General features: G+C 52.9%; 1 protein-coding gene across 3 annotated transcripts in view; it reads left to right on the top strand.

Annotated features, from left to right (window-relative positions):
- The window catches only part of RGS11 (regulator of G protein signaling 11), a 350,999-nt gene that overhangs the window by 97,223 nt on the left and 230,639 nt on the right, over positions 1-23,137 (top strand). For all 3 annotated transcript variants that reach the window (XM_063934814.1, XM_063934815.1, XM_063934816.1), the window contains exon 3: positions 68-118. In XM_063934814.1, coding sequence (XP_063790884.1) covers positions 68-118 — 51 coding nt within the window. The remainder of the gene's footprint in view (positions 1-67; positions 119-23,137) is intronic.

Here is a 23,137-nt window from a genome sequence, read left to right as displayed (position 1 = left end):
GAAGACCGTGTCACACAGCTATTACATAGGCAATGTTAATATGACCGGTTTGTCTGTTTTCTTCCAGGCAACGATGTTGTAGAGTGGCTCATACAGAAGCTATCCATCAGCGAGGAAGGTGAGTGGTCTACAATTTAATCTTTAAATTCCAATACATTTTGTTATTAAGCTTATACTATTGATAGAAAACGGGTGGTATTCAGTATGCCGACTGTTGGGATCCCGCTGCTCAGTATACCGGCGCCGGAATCCCGACACCCGGCATACCGACAACTATTCTCCCTCTTGGCGGTCCACGACCCCCCTGGAGGGAGAATGAATAGCGTGCCGCCACCGTGCCCGCAAGGGGCTCATTTGCGCTCGCCCAGCTGCCGGCATGCTGGTGGTCGGGATCCCGGTGGATCCCGACCGCCGGCCACTCATACTACACCCATAGAAAATAGCAATGGGCTGTAGTTAGTAAACCTAAAAACCTTGGGGGTCATTCCGAGTTGATCCCTCGCTGCCGATTTTCGCAGCGCAGCGATCAGGTATAAAAACGGCAAAACTGCGCAGTGCGCACGCGCAACGTACTTTCACACAAAAGTATGTCGTTTTACACAAGGTCTAGCGACTCTTTTCCGTCGCTCTGTTGATCGGTGAGTGATTGACAGGAAGTGGGTGTTTCTGGGTGGTAACTGACCGTTTTCCGGGAGTGTGCTAAAAAACGCAGGCGTGTCAGGATAAAACGCAGGCATGCCTGGGGAAACGGGGGAGTGGCTGGCCGAACGCAGGGCGTGTTTGTGACGTCAAATCAGGAACGAAACGGGCTGAGCTGATCGCAGTGTAGGAGTAAGTCTCGAGCTACTCAGAAACTGCTAAGAATTTTCTATTCGCAATTCTGCCAATCTTTCGTTCGCTATTCTTCTAAACGAAGATACACTCCCAGAGGGCGGCGTCCTAGCGTGTGCAATGCTGCTAAAAGCAGCTAGCGAGCGATCAACTCGGAATGAGGGCCCATGTGCACTGCAGGAGGGGGGCAGATATAACATGTGCAGAGAGAGTTAGATTTGGGTACGCCTGCGTTTTTCCGCACACTCCCAGAAAACGGTCAGTTTCCGCCCAGAAACACCCACTTCCTGTCAATCACACTCCGATCACTTCAACTATGAAAATTCTTCGTTGGACGTGAGTAAATCTACTAAGTTTTGTGCTAAATTACTTAGTGCATGCGCACTGCGTACCATGCGCATTTTTGCCTTAATCGCTCCGTTGCGAAAATCGGCAACGAGCGAACAACTCGGAATGACCACCATGGTTTTGCCAACTGCTAACAAATTTGCTGCTGCAATCAGGTCTGAATTACCCCCTAAGTGACACAACCCTATTGGTTTCAATGGGGAGTGATCAGTTATGCTATTTATGAAGAGCAATTTTTCTCTTCTCAAAAAGTTCACGTAATTTTTATATGGTGCTTTGGTAGAAGAAAGCAGAAAAACACACAATTGACTGTGCAGGCAAATAAAAAAAATGAATTAAAAAAAAAAATGTAATTACAAAAAGTATTTTTAAATGTCATACATCGCCTGTGCCAGGAGAAGATCTGTGCAGCGTTGGTATGTGTGTGTGTGTGTGTGTGTGTGTGTGTGTGTAAGTCGTCTGTACTTGGATGAGAACTGTGCAGCGTGGGGGGGTGTTAGTCATCTGTGCTAGGAGGAGATCTGTGCAGCGTGGGGGGAATAGTTTGTTCTAGGATGAGATCTGTACAGGGGGGGTAATCATCTGTGCTAGGAAGAGATCTATGCAGCGTGGGGGATCGTCTGTGCTAGGAGGAGATCTGTGCAGGGTGGGGGGAACAGTCTGTGCTAGGATGAGATCTGTACGTGGGGGAATCATCTGTGCTAGGGGGGGATCTATGCAGCGTGGGGGCATCGTCTGTACTAGGAGGAGATCTGTGCAGGGTGGGGGGGGGGAATCGTCTGTGCTAGGAGGGGATCTGTGCAGTGTGGGGGGGAATCGTCTGTGCCAGGAGGGGATCTATGCAGTGTGGGGGGGAATCGTCTGTGCTAGGAGGGGAGCTATGCAGTGTGGGGGGGAATCGTCTGTGCTAGGAGGGGATCTATGCAGTGTGGGGGGATCGTCTTGCTAGGTATAGATCTGTACAGGGGGGGGGGGGGATTGCCTGTTCTAGGATGGGATCTGTGCAGTGTGGGGGGTGGTAGTCTGTGCTAGGAGGGGATCTGTGCAGCAAGGCAAGGGGGGATTGTCTGTGCTAGGAGGAGATCTGTGCAGCGTGTGGGGGGGGGGGGGTAGTCTGTGCTAGTATGGGATCTGTGCAGTGTGGGGGGGTGGTAGTCTGTGCTAGTATGGGATCTGTGCAGTGTGGGGGGGTGGTAGTCTGTGCTAGTATGGGATCTGTGCAGTGTGGGGGGGTGGTAGTCTGCTAGGAGGGGATCTGTGCAGCAAGGCAAGGGGGGATTGTCTGTGCTAGGAGGAGATCTGTGCAGCGTGGGGGGGGGGGGGGGGTAGTCTGTGCTAGTATGGGATCTGTGCAGTGTGGTGGGGGGTGGTAGTCTGTGCTAGCATGGGATCTGTGCAGTGTGGGGGGGTGGTAGTCTGTGCTAGTATGGGATCTGTGCAGTGTGGGGGGGTGGTAGTCTGCTAGGAGGGGATCTGTGCAGCAAGGAAAGGGAGGATTGTCTGTGCTAGTATGGGATCTGTGCAGTGTGGGGGGATGGGTAGTCTGCTAGGAGGGGATCTGTGCAGCAAGGAAAGGGGGGATTGTCTGTGCTAGGAGGAGATCTGTGCAGTGTACGGGGATCATCTGTGGTAAAAGGAGATATGTACAGCATGGGGGGGGTCATCTGTGCAGTGTGGAGGGGGGGTCATCTGTTCAAGGAGAAGATCTGTGTGTGTCTGTGTGTGTGGGTGTGTGTGGGTGTGGGTGTGTGTGGGTGTGGGTGGGTGGGTGGGGGGGGTTGTCTGTGCTAGGAGATCTGTGCTGCATGGGAAAATTATTGTGCTAGGGAGAGATCTCTTTGAGGAGGGATCTTTTGTGTGAGGGGGGTCTTCTGTTCTAGGGGGAGTTCTGTATGAGGGGGGCACCTTCTGTGCTAGAGGGGATCTGTGCAGCGTGGAGGGGGGGAGTTTGTGCTAGGAGGAGATCTGTTTGAGGGGAGATCTTCTGTGCTGAGTTCTTTTTGAGTGGGCAGATCTGTGTAAGTGGTGAAATCTGTGCTAGGGGGAGCTGTGTGTTTGGGGAATTGCATGTTAAGGGAGGGAGCGATGGTGCTGGGAACTGGCGCCGCAGCTGGTTAAGGGGGAGGGGCGCCAGGCGGCCAGCGGGCCAACAGCAAGTATTCAGGGGGTAAGGGGGAGGTTGCCGGTGGGCAAGCCGGCCCCCCTTTCAGCACCTGGCTGGCTTTGCCGGCCAGTAGAATTCAACAAGGCTAATTGCTGGGAAGGTGGGCAGCGGGGCAGTGAGGTAAGAGGGCTCCCTCCCCTCCAGCAGCTGGCTGGAGGGGAGGGAGCCCTCTTACCTCACTGCCCCAGCGAGGATACCCACCCACCCAGCCCTCTGAACAAAAAAGGGGGGTGCTAGCCAGGCGTAAGGCCACAGGAGCAGGCAGTTGTGGAAAATGTAGAATTATTTATGATTGTGTAATCACAGGTAAGATGGTAACAGTGTGCTTTGTATATACCTTTAGAATGTAAGCTCTCACGAGCAGGGTCCTCTTCCCTCATGTGCTTATCCTTTTCTTACTGTAATAATCTTCAACTGCACCAAATCCTGCAGTCCTCTGCCACCTGATACTTATCTCAGTGTCATCTGCTGATGTAGCTATGTTTTTCTTTACCCTGTACTTGTCCTATATTGTCTTCAATTGTAAGTTACTGTTTTCCTGTTTCGATTATTTGGTTATGTACTCTGCAATTGAGCGCTGTGGAACCCTGGTGGCGCCATATAAATAAAGGATAATAATAATATATATAATTTTTTTTTATAAACAATGGAAGCTAAAAACATATATATATATATATATATATATATATATAAAAAACAAAAAATAAATAAACCCAAACAATTTTATTTTCGGTACTTGTATTCCTTGTTGAAGTGGAAGTTAATTGATATTTTATTGTCACAGTATGTGCGCGGGGAGGGAGCGTTGCACAAGGCATGATAAGTAAGGGATTGGCAGAATGCCTCGCATATTCACCAACAGGTGGCCGCACGCCTGGTTCCAGCAATAATGTAGCATGGGCCATACAGGTTGCACGTGGCGCCACGTGAGGGTGTGGTGCAGATGGTAGCTGGTCCCAAATTTGTAGGGAGCGTGGTCGTGTACCTACAAGGTTGGGACGGGCAAGCCACAGGTGGTTTCAGCGTTGAGAGACCTTTTGTGTGGACCACTCCCCTTTCCTTACCCTGCGATTGTTTTGTTGTGATTGTCATATGGAAATAAAGCTGTGACCGATTTTATTGCCCAATTTACGTGGTCTCGTCTCAGTTATTGGTTGTCAACAAGGCGGGTCGCCGGTAAGTCGTCCTCTCCATCCTTATGGGGGCTGAGATCTCTGTGTGGAGAGATCTGTGTGTGACGGGGGAGCTGCATGTAATTAGGACAGATCTGTGTGTGACGGGGGAGCTACATGTAATGAGGAGAGATCTGTGTGTGACGGGGGAGCTACATGTAATGAGGAGAGATCTGTGTGTGACGGGGGAGCTACATGTAATGAGGAGAGATCTGTGTGTAACGGGGGGAGCTGCATGTAATGGGGAGAGATCTCTGTGTGACGGGGAAGCTACATGTAATGAGGAGAGATCTGTGTGTGACGGGGGAGCTACATGTAATGAGGAGAGATCTGTGTGTGACGGGGGAGCTACATGTAATGAGGAGAGATCTGTGTGTGACGGCGGGGAGCTGCATGTAATGAGGAGAGATCTGTGTGTGACGGGGGAGCTACATGTAATGAGGAGAGATCTGTGTGTGACGGGGGAGCTGCATGTAATGAGGAGAGATCTGTGTGTGACGGGGGAGCTGCATGTAATGAGGAGAGATCTGTGTGTGACGGGGGAGCTGCATGTAATGAGGAGAGATCTGTGTGTGACGGGGGAGCTGCATGTAATGAGGAGAGATCTGTGTGTGACGGGGGAGCTGCATGTAATGAGGAGAGAACTGTGTGTGACGAGGGGAGCTGCATGTAATGGGGAGAGATCTGTGTGTGACGGGGGGGGGGGGCTACATGTAGTGGGGAGAGATCTGTGTGTAACGAGGGGGAGCTGCATGTAATGGGGAGAGATCTGTGTGTGACGGGGGGGGGGAGCTGCATGTAACGAGGAGAGATCTGTGTGTGACGGGGGGAGCTACATGTAATGGGGAGAGATCTGTGTGTGACGGGGGGAGCTGCATGTAATGGGGAGAGATCTGTGTGTGACGGGGGGGGATCTGCATGTAATGAGGAGAGATCTGTGTGTGACGGGGGGAGCTACATGTAATGGGGAGAGATCTGTGTGTGACGGGGGGAGCTGCATGTAATGGGGAGAGATCTGTGTGTGACGGGCGGAGCTGCATGTAATGGGGAGAGATCTGCGTGTGACGGGGGCGCTGCATGTAATGGGGAGAGGTCTGTGTGTGACGGGGGGAGCTGCATGTAATGGGGAGAGATCTGTGTGTAACGAGGAGGAGCTGCATGTAATGGGGAGAGATCTGTGTGTGACGGGGGGGGGGGAGCTGCATGTAATGGGGAAAGATCTGTGTGTGATGGGGAGGGGGGGAGCTGCATGTAATGGGGAGAGATCTGTGTGTGAGGGGGAGAGATCTGTGTGTGACGGGGGGGGGGGGGAGCTGCATGTAATGGAGAGAGATATGTGTGTGACGGGGAGGGGGCGAGCTGCATGTAATGGGGAGAGATCTGTGTGTGTGGAGGGAGTTACATGTAATGGGGAGAGATCTGTGTGTGACGGGGGAGCTACATGTAATGAGGAGAGATCTGTGTGTGACGGGGGAGCTATGTAATGGGGAGAGATCTGTGTGTGACGGGGGGAGCTGCATGTAATGGGGAGAGATCTGTGTGTGACGGGGGGAGCTACATGTAATGGGGAGAGATCTGTGTGTGACGGGGGGAGCTGCATGTAATGGGGAGAGATCTGTGTGTGACGGGGGAGCTGCATGTAACGAGGAGAGAACTGTGTGTGATGGGGGCGCTGCAGTAATGAGGAGAGGTCTGTGTGTGACGGGGGGAGCTGCATGTAATGGGGAGAGGTCTGTGTGTGACGGCGGGAGCTGCATGTAATGGGTAGAGATCAGTGTGTGATGGGGAGGGGGGGAGCTGCATGTAATGGGGAGAGATCTGTGTGTGAGGGGGAGAGATCTGTGTGTGACGGGGGGGGGGGGAGGGAGCTGCATGTAATGGAGAGAGATATGTGTGTGACGGGGAGGGGGCGAGCTGCATGTAATGGGGAGAGATCTGTGTGTGTGGAGGGAGTTACATGTAATGGGGAGAGATCTGTGTGTGACGGGGGAGCTACATGTAATGAGGAGAGATCTGTGTGTGACGGGGGAGCTACATGTAATGGGGAGAGATCTGTGTGTGACGGGGGGAGCTGCATGTAATGGGGAGAGATCAGTGTGTGATGGGGAGGGGGGGAGCTGCATGTAATGGGGAGAGATCTGTGTGTGACGGGGGGGAGCTGCATGTAATGGAGAGAGATCTGTGTGTTACGGGGGGGAGCTGCATGTAATGAAGACAGATCTGTGTGTGACTGGGAGAGCTGCATGTAATAGGGAGAGATCTGTGTGTGACGGGGAGGGGGGGGGAGCTGCATGTAATGGGGAGAGATCTGTGTGTGACGGGGGAGGGGGAGGGAGCTGCATGTAATGGGGAGAGATCTGTGTGTGACGGGGGGGGGGGGAGCTGCATGCAATGGGGAGAGATCTGTGTGTTACGGGGGGGGGGGGGGGGAGCTGCATGTAATGGAGACAGATCTGTGTGTGACTGGGGGAGCTGCATGTAATAGGGAGAGATCTGTGTGTGACGGGGAGGGGGGGGGAGCTGCATGTAATGGGGAGAGATCTGTGTGTGACGGGGAGGGGGGGAGCTGCATGTAATGGGGAGAGATCTGGGTGTGAGGGGGGAGCTGCATGTAATGGGGAGAGATCTGTGTTTGACAGGGGGGGGGAGCTGCATGTAATGGGGAGAGATCTGTGTGTGACGGGGAGGGGGGGGGGGGAGCTGCATGTAATGGGGAGAGAACCGTGTGTGACGGGTGGGGGGGGGGGGCTGCATGTAATGGGGAGAGATCTGTAAGTGACGGGGAGGGGCGGGCAGCTGCATGTAAAGGGGAGAGATCTGTGTTTGATAGGGGGGGGGGAGCTGCATGTAATGGGGAGAGATCTGTGTGTGACGGGGAGGGGGGGGAGCTGCATGTAATGGGGAGAGAACCGTGTTTGACGGGTGGGGGGCTGCATGTAATGGGGAGAGATCTGTGAGTGACGGGGAGGGGCGGGCAGCTGCATGTAATGGGGAGAGATCTGTGTGTGACGGGGGGGGGGGGGAGCTACATGTAATGGGGAGAGATCTGTGTGTGACGGGGAGGGGGGGGGGGCTGCATGTAATGGAGAGAGATCTGTGTGTGACGGGGGGGGGGGGGGGGCTGCATGTAATGGGTAGAGATCTGTGTGTGACGGGGAGGGGGGGGCTTGCATGTAATGGGGAGAGATCTGTGTGAGAGGGGGAGAGATCTGGTTGTGACGGGGGGGGGGGGGTTCTGCATGTGATGGGGAGAGATCTGTGTTTGTGGGGCGGGGGATCTGCGTGAGGGGGAAGTGCATGTGATCGGGGAGAGCTGTGCGTGTGTGTATAGAGATCTGTGTGTGTGGGGATCTGCATATAATGGGGAGAGATCTGTGTGTGACAGGGAGGGGGGAGCTGCATGTAATGGGGAGAGATCTGTGAGTGACGGGGAGGGGCGGACAGCTGCATGTAATGGGGAAAGATCTGTGTGTGACGGGGGGGGGGGGGGAGCTGCATGTAATGGAGACAGATCTGTGTGTGACTGGGGGAGCTGCATGTAATAGGGAGAGATCTGTGTGTGACGGGGAGGGGGGGGGGGGGGAGCTGCATGTAATGGGGAGAGATCTGGGTGTGAGGGGGGAGCTGCATGTAATGGGGAGAGATCTGTGTTTGACGGGGGGGGGGGGAGCCGCATGTAATGGGGAGAGATCTGTGTTTGACAGGGGTGGGGGGAGCTGCATGTAATGGGGAGAGAACCGTGTGTGACGGGTGGGGGGGGGGGCTGCATGTAATGGAGAGAGATCTGTGAGTGACGGGGAGGGGCGGGCAGCTGCATGTAATGGGGAGAGATCTGTGTGTGACGGGGGGGGGGGGGGGGAGCTGCATGTAATGGGGAGAGATCTGTGTGTGACGGGGAGGGGGGGGGCTGCATGTAACGGGGAGAGATCTGTGTGTGACGGGGGGGGGGCTGCATGTAATGGGTAGAGATCTGTGTGTGACGGGGAGGGGGGGGGGGGCTTGCATGTAATGGGGAGAGATCTGTGTGAGAGGGGGAGAGATCTGGTTGTGACGGGGGGGGGGGGGAGCTGCATGTAATGGGGAGAGATCTGTGTGTGACGGGGGGGGGGGGCTGCATGTAATGGGGAGAGATCTGTGTGTGACGGGGGGGGGGCTGCATGTAATGGGTAGAGATCTGTGTGTGACGGGGAGGGGGGAGGGCTTGCATGTAATGGGGAGAGATCTGTGTGAGAGGGGGAGAGATCTGGTTGTGACGGGGGGGGGGGGAGCTGCATGTAATGGGGAGAGATCTGTGTGTGACGGGGAGGGGGGGGGGGGCTGCATGTAATGGGAGAGATCTGTGTGTGACGGGGGGGGGGGGGGGCTGCATGTAATGGGTAGAGATCTGTGTGTGACGGGGAGGATGGGGCCTGCATGTAATGGGGAGAGATCTGTGTGAGAGGGGGAGAGATCTGGTTGTGACGGGGGGGGGGCTGCATGTGATGGGGAGAGATCTGTGTGTGAAGGGGAGGATCGGAGATGCATGTAATGGGGAGAGATCAGTGTGGGATGGTGTGGGGGTGAGCTGAATGTAATGGGGAGAGATCTGTGTGTGAGGGGGAGAGATCTGGTTGTGATGGGGGGGGGTGCTGCATGTGATGGGGAGAGATCTGTGTGTGTGGGGCGGGGGATCTGCGTGAGGGGGGAGATGCATGTGATCGGGGAGAGCTGTGCGTGTGTGTATAGAGATCTGTGTGTGGGGGGATCTGCATATAATGGGGAGAGATCTGTGTGTGACAGGAGGGGGGAGCTGCATGTGATGGGGAGAGATCTGTGTGTGTGTGGGGTGGGGGATCTGCGTGAGGGGGAGTTGCATGTGACTGGGGAGAGCTGTGCTTGTGTGTATAGAGATCTGTGTGTGAGGGGTGGTCTCCAGGTTGCCGACTGTCGGGATCCCGGCGCACATTATATCGGCGCCGGAATCCCGACAGCCACGATGTCGGTATGCCGGCGGTCGGGCTCCCGGCGCCGGTATGCTGGTCGCCGGGAGCCTGGCCACCGGCATACCATACTACATCCGTGTGCGAGGGGGAGAGATCTGGTTGTGAGGGATGCGGTCAAGATGCCGCCGGCCGGAATCCCGGCGGTCGAAATACCGACGCCGGAATCCCGACCGCCACAATCCCGACATATTCTCCCTCCGTGGGTGTCCACGACACCCATAGAGGGAGAACATAATAGTGTGCCGAGCGTAGCGAGGCACCGTGCCCCAGTGTGGCGAGCGAAGCGAGCCCGCAAGGGGCTGCGTTCCGCTCACCACCCCTGTCGGGATTGTGTGGTCGGGATTCCGGCGTCGGTATTTCGACCGCCGGGATTCTGACCGGCGGCATTTAGTACTGATCCCGGTTGCGATCGGGGGGGGGGGGGGGGGGGGGGTGAGCTGCATGTGATGGGGAGAGATCTGTGTGTGTGTGTGTGGGGCGGGGGATCTGAGTGAGGGGGGAGATGCATGTGATTGGGGAGAGCTGTGCGTGTGTGTATAGAGATCTGTGTGTGAGGGGGGAGCTGCATATGAAGGGGGGAGATTAGAATGTGATTGGTTGCTATGAGCAAAACCACTACTTATCCTTTTTAGATGTACTGTAGTAAATCTGCTGCGCCCAAAATTCCTTTTTTATTATGAAAAAAAGCCATGTAAATAAAATGCTGTGTAAAAATGTTTCAACTCTAAAGTTTCTCTTTAAAACAGAAAATGGTTAAAGGAACTGAGGTGATGTTTGCAATCATGGTCTGAGTCAACAATATTTCTTGGAATTAATTAGGTTAATGTGGAACAAGGGGATGCAGCGGAGATATGAAACATGTTAAGAGAGCTAACGTGTAATTATGTAATTGCTATTGGGTTTAATCCTCAATCCTCCCCCTCCTGGCATAACTGCAGGAGCAGGTAAATGGGTAATTACTAATTACGCTCTTCTGCATAGAGAAGTACAGGTGGTATGATACTATCTTCCGAACCACGGGGATTCCAGCTGAGGGGGATCATTAATTATCAAAAGATTAATATTTTTATGTCGTTCTCTCCTATCAGGATGTGAGGGCTTTTCAGCCAGGCATCTATGAAAATTCCCAAAAAGTAATAACCTCCCTATGATTGCTCAGTAATGTTCCCTTATTTTATTACTAAGGGGGTCATTCAGATCTGATCGCTGCTGTGCGTTTTCGCACCGTAGGCGATTAGATCCTAACTGCGCATACGTATCCATCGCCGGTCAGCGATGGGATTGTGCGAAAAATCCGATCGCACTGGCGTTTGCAAGGTGATTGACAGGAAGAGGCCGTTTGTGGGTGGCAGCCGAGCGTTTACAGGGAATGCCCGGAAAAACGCAGGCGTTTCCAAGCGTTTTCAGGGAGGGTGTCTGACGTCACCTCCGGCCCCGATCAGCCTGTTCTCATCACACTGGAGGAGTAAGTCCTGGGCTGCGCAGAGACTGCACACAGTGGATTTTTGCAGCTCAGCTACACATGCGATCGCACACTTGCATGGCGAATTTACACTCCCCCTTGGGCGGCGACTATCTGATCGCAGGACAGCAAAATTAGCAGCACAGTGATCAGATCTGAATTAGGCCCTAAGTCTGTACCAGCCTCGCAGAGTTGTATATTACCTTCTATAGACAGATGGAGAAATTACCCATAGCAACCAATCAAATTTCTAGTTATCACTTTACAGGGGTGTAGTATGGTATGCCGGTGGCCGGGCTCCCGGCGCCGGGAGCCTGACCGCCGGCATATCGACAGCGTGGCGAGCGCAAATGAGCCCTTTGCGGGCTCGCTACACTGCGCTTGCCACGCTGCGGGCATGGTGGCGCGCTACGCGCGCCACGCTATTTTATTCTCCCTCCAGGGGTCGTGGACCCCCACGAGGGAGAAAAAGTGTTGGTATGCCGGCTGTCGGTATTCCGGCGCCGATATACTGTGCGCCGGGATCCCGACAGTCGGCATACTGAAGACCACCCCTTTACAGAATGTACTTCATATATGATAGGTACAAGTTGATTGGTTGAGGGCAAGTTCTCCACTTCTGCTCTATTAAAGATTTGATAAATCTCCCGCTATGTGTCTAGTGATGCTTTAACCAAAAGTGTATCTGTGTCTAATTGCCTAAAACCACGTGTTTATTTTATTCCAGACAGGAAACAATGCACCTTAATCCTGTTCGACCCCTCCTACACCACAGTTCTTTAGCTAATTCAACATGAAGTTTTCCTTCGTTAGTGCTGAAAAAAGCCTTACATAATGTCTCATTAGTCAATAGATTTTTACTGAAATGGCGCTCCACTCCCCAGCCCTCCCCCTCCCACATACACTCCCAGACGCCAGTGGTAGTGCCTATCATTGTTTTCTTATGCAGTCAATCTTTTCAGGTTCAATTTGACATCTAATCATTTTACAGTTACTTGCAGAAAACCGTGATTTGTCAACTAGCCGCTGCGCTGCTACATTTGTCACCTGTAATCTACATCATTACATTGAATAGACTGCAATGAGAAGCTAAATTTCAGCTCAGTGTGTAATTTATTGTTTTCTTCCAGCCAGAGTAGAATACTCCAAGCAGTGGCGGAACTAGCGAGCAGCGGGCCCTGGTGCAACAAAATGCTTTGGGCCCCATCCCGTCCAAGTCCACCCCCTCACCCCTAGAGAGGATCTGGTGAGGGGGACCTGCTCAGGGCCAGAGAAATGGATACCTAGCAACAGTGCCATAACTAGACATTTTAGCGCTGTGTGCAAGAAACGGCATCGGAGCCCCTCCTCCATCTATGTAAATCAGGGGCAGTGCACGCCGTAGACGCGCGCAAAAAATATAGGGGCGTGGCTACATGGGGAAGGGGTCTGGCCACATAATAATACCAATTCATATAACGGTGCACTAACTGGTGGTAGTTCCGCCACTGGATCTTTTGGGGAGCCCTGCGGTCATGTGACAGACTGCAGATTTATACAGCTGGGCCTTACGTAGTCCAGGCTCAGGGTATGGCCGCTGTAAGGGCTAAAACACACTACCCGGCTTTTGCCGGCCGGGAAAAAGCCGGACGGCATTTTCCCGTGCCAGCATTGTAGTTAACAGTGTGAGGGCTAGGGTCCCTTCACACTGCACGGCCCCGGCCCGGCTGCCGGGTTGCAGCCGGGTCTCACCACTGGAAGGTCCGGCGGCCGGGCAGCCGCCGGGCCGTCTTTGCAGCCAGTGAACCGTGTGTGTGAAGGGGAGCTTTCACACACAACGTTTTTTTCTGAAGCCGTGTCTGATGCTGCACATGCGCACAGCATCACACACGGCTCAAAGCCGTCCTGTGTGAGCGACTCTGCCGGTTTCTCCCGGATGGCAAAAAGACGGACAAACTTTGTCCGGCTTTTTGCCATCCGGGAGAAACCGGCCAGTGTGTTACAGCCCGTAGGGTCCCTTCACACTGCACGGCCCCGCTGCCGGGTTGCAGCCGGGTCTCACCACTGGAAGGTCCGGTTGCCGGGCGGCCGCCGGGCCGTCTTTGCAGCCAGTGAACCGTGTGTGTGAAGGGGAGCTTTCACACACAACGGTTTTTTCTGAAGCCGTGTCTGATGCTGCACATGCGCACAGCATCACACACGGCTCAAAGCCGTCCTGTGTGACAGACACTGCCGGTTTCTCTCGGATGGCAAAAAGCCGGACAAAGTTTGTCCGGCTTTTTGCCATCCGGGAAAAACCGGAGTGTGTGTTACAGCCCTAAGGCTTTCAGCATGGAGGAACAGTGCAAGTGCAGGTTTGCACCAGCGCACACCTTCACAGGGGGTAGAGAGTGGTGAGCTGCATTCATAAACTTCCCCCCACTCACAGTGACTCACCAGGCAGCAGACGTTTTCCCCCCAATTCCTCTAGTAGCAGGAGAGAAAGCCGGGAGCAGGCAGGACACAATGAGGGAGGTGCAGACTCAAGCAGCCCGCACTCCAATAATGGTGGCCGGATGGTCCGGGAGTCAGCAGGCACACATGCAGCAGAGGGACCCAGATGCCGTCTCAGCATACAGTTAAGGAAGGTGGGAGGCCCCCGGAGAGGTACCAGTGGTAGCTGTATGGAGGACAAATAGCCCGAGAGGCCAGGGAGGGCACCGGAGCACTCAGCCCCATTATCAGGATGGCGGGCGGGAGCTCTGGGATCCGACAGCAGTACAGGCGGCAGCAGGAGTCGGGGCTGGAGCCAGATGACACCTTGCAGGCTGCCAAGAGGAGACCCCACCGCAGAGACAGCAATTGCAGTCGGGGAGCGCAGGTGGACTCGGCTCCGCTGTACCGCGATGGCGGGCAGCAGCTCCGGGATACAGCAGGAGCACAAGCGGCAGCGGAAGTCAGGTCCAGCACGCACTCTGCAGGCTGTCGGAGGGGGGGGGGGCTCCACAGGGACACAAGCGGCAGCGAGAAGCAGCTAGAGGGTGAAAGGAGGACACCGCCGCACAGTGCACACTGACCTGCTCACAATATGTCCCTGGACTGGCCGCTGTGTGCTGCGGGCCACAGCAGGCGGCATGTAATGAGTCAGTTTGACTCATTACATGCCGCGCTGGCTTTGGGCCCCTTGAAAGCGGCGGGCCCCAGTGCAAGGCACTGCCTGCACTGGCGGTAGTTCCACCTCTGACTCCAAGCTATTGGTTCTCAGTGGTGATATTATAATTTGTAAAAGTTATTTCACACCAAACCAAATAGCTAAGGGTGTGCGAGTGGTGCAGTCGCACAGGGTGTAGGGACCTGGGGGCGGCCCCATTGCTGCCCCACGGCACCTGCATTGGGCTTGCAGGCGGCACCCTGCAACCAGTAGCGCTATTGCAGAGCTCTGGGCAGGCACCTTGCATCCCGTGGAGCTGCCTGGGACGTCCTTAGGTAGCTCTGGACAGGACTGTACTTCCAAGAACAGGAGGCTCCGCCCTCTAGGCGTGGTGTTATTTATTACACAGGTGTAAGGGGCGGGGCAGGCACAGGGCACACTGCTGTCCTGTTATGGCGCTGACTGTTCCCTTCTTGCCCTGTCTGCTTCAGGTGCTTTCGATCAAGGGTATAGCAGCAACCATGGCGTGACGTTGTGTGACCTTACACTTTGCGGGCGGGATGTACTAAAGGGAAAATGCGATAAAAACCCTGTTTTCAGGGGGTTTATAGAATTTTCATATATGTACAAACACCCGACCGCCGCGTTTTCGCCGCACAGGGTATCGCCATCTTTGAATGGTGATACCCTATAGAAGCCTATGGGCTTCTTATCGCCGGCCGCCGCAATCCGCCGCCTCCACCGCCCACCCCCACGCTGCAGACGCCGACCCCGCTCCCCCCCGGCATACCTTCCTACAGGAAGCCTGGACCCAGAAGGTAATCTCCTCCTCCCCCTAGCAACGCAGCCGGAGCTTCTGCAGGTGGGAGGAGGAGGCGTCGGAGACAGCCTGACGCATGCTTCCTGGCAGGTGAGCAGGTAAAGAGCCCGGGGAGGTGACGGAGACCCCCCCGCACATCACCTCACAGGTATCGCGGGGGCCTCCGTCACCGCATTGCGATATTGATCGCATATGTTAGTACATATGCGATCAACATTGCTGCAGTAGGCGGCGAGGGCGGCGATGTATGTTGATACATCCCGCCCTGAATGCCCTACTCAGCGAGATTGCGTGGGGGAGTGTTGTAGCCCTATCTAATCTTTCAGCTCCACTGTGGTCATTCCACTGCAATGGAACACGGGGTCTCTGGAGTGGTATGCAAATAAATACAGACATCCCACTATTTAATTTGCAGTGATTGCAAATTACTACCCTGTTTTAGATCTTAAAAAGAGCTGTTCTGTGATTCCCAACATCACGCCCTGCTCACCGCTGCACAGTGAGGAAAATTGTGTCCACACAAAGCCAGACAAACAAATCCACATTCACTTATATACAGTAGTAATAGATCTGGGAAGGTAGAGAAATATGGTTTAAACTACACAGTGTCGCAGCCATTTTTTTTTTGGGGGGGGAAGATCCAGTTATCAAGAAAATGCAGCATTACCATCCACTAGAGACACGTGACACCACTGAGGCATCCATTTTGTTGGCTGAGCCAGTATTCAGCACACAATGCGCCTGTTACTTAAGTGATGTCACGCGTTCCTAGTGAATGTATAGACTGCATTCTCATAATATCGGTTCTGCCGACAAAATGGCTTCCTCCAGTGTGTGCTGTCTATGTATGCACTCCAAATAAGCCTCTTTTAATTATGAGACAAATTTATGCTTCCGTGATAACATAATCTCATCCTCCCAGTGGATTTGTACAAGTGCTAATTGTCAGGTTCTGTTTAGTTTGTGTCCCCGGAGGGGGCGCTAGTGGGTCAGTGGAGGTAGGATGGAAGAAGTGAGGAGGCCGGATTGGATTCCTGCGCATGTGCGCAATGTTGTTTATTAAACAATAGGCTTTAAACAATATGGCAGCAGGAATACTTGATAACAACAGAAACAAATGCAATTGTGAATATGCAGCGTGGAAGCTGAGAGTCTATGGCAAAGTCTGTATGGCAAGTTCAATCGATCAGGGGATCGATGTGTCGGCATGGGAACCGATAGTTGTTGGACCGTGGAGCCAGCAGAGATGTTGGTGGGAATAGCAAACCTGGTAGCAATTGCAGGAGACAAGTGTTAAAGTTCTCAGTGCAGTTTGAATAACACTGGCAGCTTGCAGGCTGATGAACAGGTGTAGATGACGAGATGCACCTGGAGGAGAGTCTCTACTGCAGAGGGCTGGAGCACACTGTAGCTGGTAAAGGTGTGAAGCTAAACCTCGGTGCTTGTGGTTCTACGGTAGTACAGGAACAAACTGGAAGGCAAAGCAGGTAAACGGAGGAACTGGAGAACGGAGCCAGAGACACAGGTCATAGGAGTGACACGAAGTCCAGGACAAGGACTGACTCACCCTGCTGCTCCTGATATACCCCCCGGTCTGCAGGTATTGGCTGGAAGGGAAACAAGGAGGTGCAGCCAAGCTCTGGATTGGCTGATGCGGCAGTCTGAGGAAAGCTGTCATGGCGGAGCCCATGCCGCGGCCCGGCGGGAACGCGGCGTTCATGCACACCCGCTGACAACAGGAGCGCCCCCAGGCCCAGGACGGCATCCGGCGACGGGGAGACCAGCGACAGCGAGACGTAGGGGCCCCGGACGGAGTCCGCACCGACGGACAGACGCAGCCGTGGTAAGTCGATTCCTGACAGTACCCCCTCCTTTACGGGTGGGCACCGAACACCCACGTGGCTTGGAAGGATGAGTTCTGTGGAAAACATGGACCAACCTTGGAGCATGGACATCTGTGGCATTTACCCAACTCCTCTCCTCAGGACCATAACCGGACCAGTCGATGAGATATTGCAGACGACCGTACCGGCAACGGGAATCCAGAACCTTCTCTATTTCGAACTCAATGCCCCGCTGGGTTCGTATTTTGGGACCAACTGGAAGAGCTCTTTGGAAACAATTCAGGATCAAAGGTCTGAGGAGAGAGACATGAAAGGCATTAGGTATTCGTAAAGAAGGAGGCAATTTGAGCTTGTAGGCCACAGGACTGATGACTTTGTCAATGGGAAAAGGACCAATGAAGCGTGGTGCAAACTTCATCGACGGCACTCTGAGACGAAGATTCCGAGTGGAAAGCCAAACCTTATCTTTGGGTTTTAGGCTGGGAACTGCACGTCTTTTGCGGTCGGCAAAGAACTTGTATCGACTTGAAGCCTTTTTAAGGGAAACATGAATGTTCCTCCAAGTTGATGAAAACTGACTTAGAACAGAAGTGGCTGCAGGAACATCGATGTTAGGAAGGTCTTGGAAATCTGGGACATGAGGATGTTGTCCATATACAGCAAAGAACGGAGTGGTTTCCGTGGCAGTATGATAGCGAAAGTTGTGAGCGAATTCAGCCCACGGAAGCAGGTCTACCCAGTCATCTTGGGAAGATGAAACATAAAGTCTCAAGAAGGTCTCCAATTCTTGATTCACCCTTTCCGTCTGTCCATTCGTCTGAGGGTGGTAGGCTGACGAAAACTTAAGGTTGACTTGCAGGGCAGAACAAAGGGCTCTCCAAAATCTTGCCACGAACTGAACTCCACGGTCAGATATAATTTCAGTAGGCAGTCCATGTAAACGAAAGATCTCCCGTAGGAAGACTTGAGCAAGTTTCGGAGCAGAAGGAAGACCTTGGAGTGGAACAAAATGGGCCATTTTGGTAAACCTGTCGACAACTACCCAGATGGTATTGAATCCTTGAGAGGAGGGAAGATCAGAGATAAAGTCCATGGACAGGTGTGACAAGGGACGGCTGGGTACTGATAACGGCTGTAACTGACCTCCCGGAGACTGACGGGGAGTCTTGTGTTGAGCACACTTGGGGCAGGACGCCACGAAGTCCTTGATGTCGACCTTCATTTTCGCCACCAGTAAGTTTCAGACAGGAACTTGAAAGTCTTTAGGACACCAGGATGCCCAGTGAACTTAGACTGATGAGCCCAAGACAGTAACTTGGAACGAAGCTCAGGAGAAACAAAAATCCTGCCAGGAGGCGGAACAGGAGTAACTTGAGACGAAGCAAACACAACTGGATTCAGAATGGAATGCGGAACTGGATCAGATGTCTCCTCTTCGGATTCCATAGATCGGGACAGAGCATCAGCTCTGGTATTCTGAGAACCTGGGCGGAAATGAAGCTTGAAGTTGAAACGAGAAAAGAACATAGCCCACCGGGACTGGCGAGGATTAAGACACTGGGCTGCCTTTAAGTAGAGCAAGTTCTTGTGATCCGTGTAGATGTTAAATGGAAACTTTGCCCCTTCCAGGAGATACCTCCACTCCTCAAGAGCCAGCTTGATCGCCAGTAATTCTTGGTCACCGATGGAATAATTAGCTTCCGCAGGAAGGAATTTGCGAGAGAAGAACCCACAAGGATGAATCTTCCCATCAGCCCCTATTTGGGAAAGAACAGCTCCAACTCCCACTGTAGACGCATCTACCTCCAACTCGAATGGCTTGTCCACATCTGGTTGCGACAGAACTGGGGCGGGCATAAAAGCCTGCTTGATTTTTTGAAATGCAGCCAAGGCATCTTCTGGCCAGTTGGAACGATCTGCCCCCTTTCGAGTTAGGCTGGTAATAGGAGCAATGAGAGTTGAGAATCCTCTGATGAACTTCCTATAATAATTAGCGAATCCCAGGAATCGCTGAATGGACTTGAGAGTACTCGGAATAGACCAATTAGCAATAGCTTCTAATTTTGTCGGGTCCATCTGGAGATCCGATCCAGAAATTATATACCCAAGGAAGGGTATGGAAGGAACCTCGAAGGTACATTTAGACAACTTGCCGTAGAGACGGTTCTCACGAAGACGTCGGAGGACCTCACGAACTTGTAGGCGATGTGAGGAGAGATCTTGAGAGAAGATAAGGATATCATCCAGGTAGACTACGAGATATTTGTACAGGACATCACGGAAGATTTCGTTAACAAAGTGCTGGAACACTGCTGGGGCATTGCTCAACTCGAATGGCATTACTAGGTACTCGTAATGACCATCCCGAGTAGTAAAGGCAGTTTTCCATTCATCACCACTACGGATCCTGATGAGATTGTAGGCACCGCGGAGATCTAACTTGGTGAAGATGCGGGCTCCCTTGACTCTGGCAAATAATTCAGTGATGAGAGGTAATGGATAGCTGTTTTTGACGGTAATATCGTTGAGCCCCCGGTAATCGATGCATGGACGTAATCCTCCATCTTTCTTTTTAACGAAGAAAAAACCCGCTCCCGCGGGTGAAGACGAAGGGCGGATGAATCCTTTTTGTAAATTCTCCCTGATGTACTCACTCTTTGCCTCGGTTTCAGGTACGGATAACGGATAAGTACGCCCTCTAGGTGGCTTCTTGCCAGGAATGAGATCGATGGGGCAATCCCACTCTCTATGGGGCGGCAGAACATCGGCGGCCTTTTCGCTGAAGACGTCAGAGAAATCTTGGTAGGCCACAGGAAGACTTGACTGAACTTTAACTTCTGAAGACCTCACAGGACGAACTTGAGCTAGGCAGGACTGATGGCAGTGTGAACCCCAAGAAGTCAGTTGTAACGTGGACCAGTCAATCTGCGGATTATGTAGCTGGAGCCAGGGCATACCCAAAACGATCTCCTGGGTTGCCTGAGGGATGACTAGAAACTCAATTAATTCCGAATGCAGGAACCCGACTCCCAGAACAACTGGCTTGGTTTGATGAGAGATGGAACCCTTGGAAATTTGGCTACCATCCACTGCAGTGATATAGGCTGGATATATGAGTTCGCAGATAGGCAGACGGAACTTATCAACTGCAGCTTGAGTAATGAAGTTTCCAGCAGCTCCACAGTCCACTAATGCAGTTACAGACTGGAGTCCAGCCCTAGTCTCTAAAGTCACAGGAAGGATAAGGTCTTGGTTTGAAGGAGCTTGTCTAGAAGATCCCAACTTGACTCCTCCTTTACAAGTCAGGATATGGCGTTTCCCGAACGCGCTGTACAAGAATTAATTTGGTGACCTGTAGCCGCACAATAAAGACACAGTCTCTCTCGAAGTCTTCTTGACCGCTCCTCAGGGGTTAAGCGGGACCTATTAATTTGCATAGGCTCGTCAGAAGGTGGAGGCTGAAATTGTGTCGGAGGTACCATTCTTGGCTTGCGAGGCTCACTACGAGCACGCTCACTGTTGCGTTCGCGAATGCGAGAGTCCAACTTGATACACAAAGAAATTAACTCTGATAATTGCTCAGGAATGTCACGGGTGGCTAGTTCATCTTTAATCCGATCAGAGAGTCCATGCCAGAAGGCTGCTACCAGTGCTTGGTTATTCCATTGAATCTCTGCGGCTAACGTCTGGAACTGGATGACGTATTGACCCATGCTACGGGTACCTTGACGAAGTTGGATAAGATCTGCAGAAGCTGATGTTGCGCGACCTGGTTCATCAAAGATGCGTCTGAAGGTTGACACAAATTCGGTATAGTTATTCATAAGAGGGTCGGCACGTTCCCACAGAGGAGACACCCAACTCAAAGCTGATCCAGAGAGCAGTGATATGATGTAGGCAACCTTGGATCTTGGCGTGGGGAAACTCAAACTGGATTTCACATTGATTAAGAAACCCGCGACATAGCTTGGGGCTGCCATCATATTTGCTGGGCACGGGCAGGTGCAAGCGTGACACTGGAGTTGATGCAGCCGGTGAAGGAGAACCCGCTGCACTTGCAGGCGCAGGAGTGACTGGAACTGAAGAGACAAGAGCACTGGGCAGAGATTGTTGTAGTGTATCGAGACGGGAGGACATTCCTTGCAGTAACGGGAACATCTGCTGCTGCACAGCCTCTTGACCATCCAAGCGGGAGACCAGATTTTGTAAGGCCCCTGACCCCACATTCTGACCACCATCCGAGTCCATCGGTCCTGGACTTACTGTCAGGTTCTGTTTAGTTTGTGTCCCCGGAGGGGGCGCTAGTGGGTCAGTGGAGGTAGGATGGAAGAAGTGAGGAGGCCGGATTGGATTCCTGCGCATGTGCGCAATATTGTTTATTAAACAATAGGCTTTAAACAATATGGCAGCAGGAATACTTGATAACAACAGAAACAAATGCAATTGTGAATATGCAGCGTGGAAGCTGAGAGTCTATGGCAAAGTCTGTATGGTAAGTTCAATCGATCAGGGGATCGATGTGTCGGTATGGGAACCGATAGTTGTTGGACCGTTGAGCCAGCAGAGATGTTGGTGGGAATAGCAAACCTGGTAGCAATTGCAGGAGACAAGTGTTAAAGTTCTCAGTGCAGTTTGAATAACACTGGCAGCTTGCAGGCTGATGAACAGGTGTAGATGACGAGATGCACCTGGAGGAGAGTCTCTACTGCAGAGGGCTGGAGCACACTGTAGCTGGTAAAGGAGTGAAGCTAAAACTCAAGTGCAAGGGTTGCTGGTGCTTGTGGTTCCACGGTAGTACAGGAACAAACTAGAAGGCAAAGCAGGTAAACGGAGGAACTGGAGAACGGAGCCAGAGACACAGGTCATAGGAGTGACACGAAGTCCAGGACAAGGACTGACTCACCCTGCTGCTCCTGATATACCCCCCGGTCTGCAGGTATTGGCTGGAAGGGAAACAAGGAGGTGCGGCCAAGCTCCGGATTGGCTGATGCGGCAGTCTGAGGAAAGCTGTCATGGCGGCGCCCATGCCGCGGCCCGGCGGGAACGCGGCGTGCATGCACTCCCGCTGACAACAGGAGCGCCCCCAGGCCCAGGACGGCATCCGGCGACAGGGAGACCAGCGACAGCGAGACGTAGGGGCCCCGGACGGAGTCCGCACCAACGGACAGACGCAGCCGTGGTAAGTCGATTCCTGACACTAATATAATGAGGAGATACAGTATACTGGTTATAGAATGAGTAAACTGAATTTCCCAGGATGCCCCAGCTCTAACAAAGAGTATTTTTTGCCACACTATTTCCATAACCCCGGCACCTCTGAGAATCGCCGCCTTCTCAGCGTCCCTCTTCACTCTACTTTTTCCAGAGTATTTTTTTCTGTTTTGCAAATTCCCTCTAGAGATCGTTTTCATTTACTAATGCATTAAGGTTTTTGAAGTATGGCATTATGAAAATGTAATCTGCTGGTCTGAGATAAAGAAAGCCGAGTGGTAAAGTGATTTTACAGACAAATATATTTATGACACACAGGGCAGGATGTACTAAGCGGAAAATGCGGTAAACTCCCTGTTTACCGCATTTTCCTGATGTACTAACCCCCGGCCGGCAGGACAGCGCCGCGGCGGGGTACGCCAGCTTTAGCTGGCGAAAGTCCATAGAAGCCTATGGGCTTCTCTCCGCGGCGCTGTGATCGGATCCCTCCCAGAAGGCCCTGCGGCCGCCCACGTCACCCCGCGCATGCGCAGACTGACTCCTGGGGCCGAATCCCGGAAGTCAGGCTGCCGCTGCGCATCGCGGAGGACAGCTCTTATCGGAAGAGCTGTCCTCCGCAATGCTGATCGCATATGTTAGTACATATGCGATCAGCATCGTGGCGCAGGGCGGCGATGGGCGGCAATGTACATTAGTACATCCCGCCCACATTCTATTATGTTGGATCTAATTTGAGGTGGGGTAGATTTATAAAAGCTTAGAGAGATAGATAAAGTACCAACAAGTCAGCTCCTATCATTTTTAAAGCACAGCCTGTAAAATGGCAATTAGGAGCTTTGATAAATCTCCCCCTTTATCTTTAACTTATGCTCTCATACACCCTTCACCTTAAATGAGTTGGTGTGGCCCGGGCCCAGTGTCAGTGTGACCTTGGTTATGTGTTCTGAGTCCGCTGTCGTGGTCATGATTAGGGTTATTTCCGTTACTTACCTGGGTCAGCTGCAATGTGTGACCTAGGTTATTTGACCTGGGTCACCCTAAAAAGGCTGCTGATTGGCTGTGTATTCAGTAGGCCCGCCTATGGGAAGCAACATGCAGCGTATACACAGTAGCGGATCTTGGTACGGGTAAGCAGGATTTTTGCCCAGGGCGCCGCCTTCCGGAGGGCGCCACCGCCGTGGCAAGATCCGCTAC

Source organism: Pseudophryne corroboree, chromosome 7 (assembly GCF_028390025.1).
Source record: "Pseudophryne corroboree isolate aPseCor3 chromosome 7, aPseCor3.hap2, whole genome shotgun sequence".
NCBI classification, from domain to species: Eukaryota; Metazoa; Chordata; class Amphibia; order Anura; family Myobatrachidae; genus Pseudophryne; species Pseudophryne corroboree.
The sequence above is the reverse complement of the archived record's forward strand: the minus strand, read 5'-3'. Positions and strand labels throughout refer to the sequence as shown.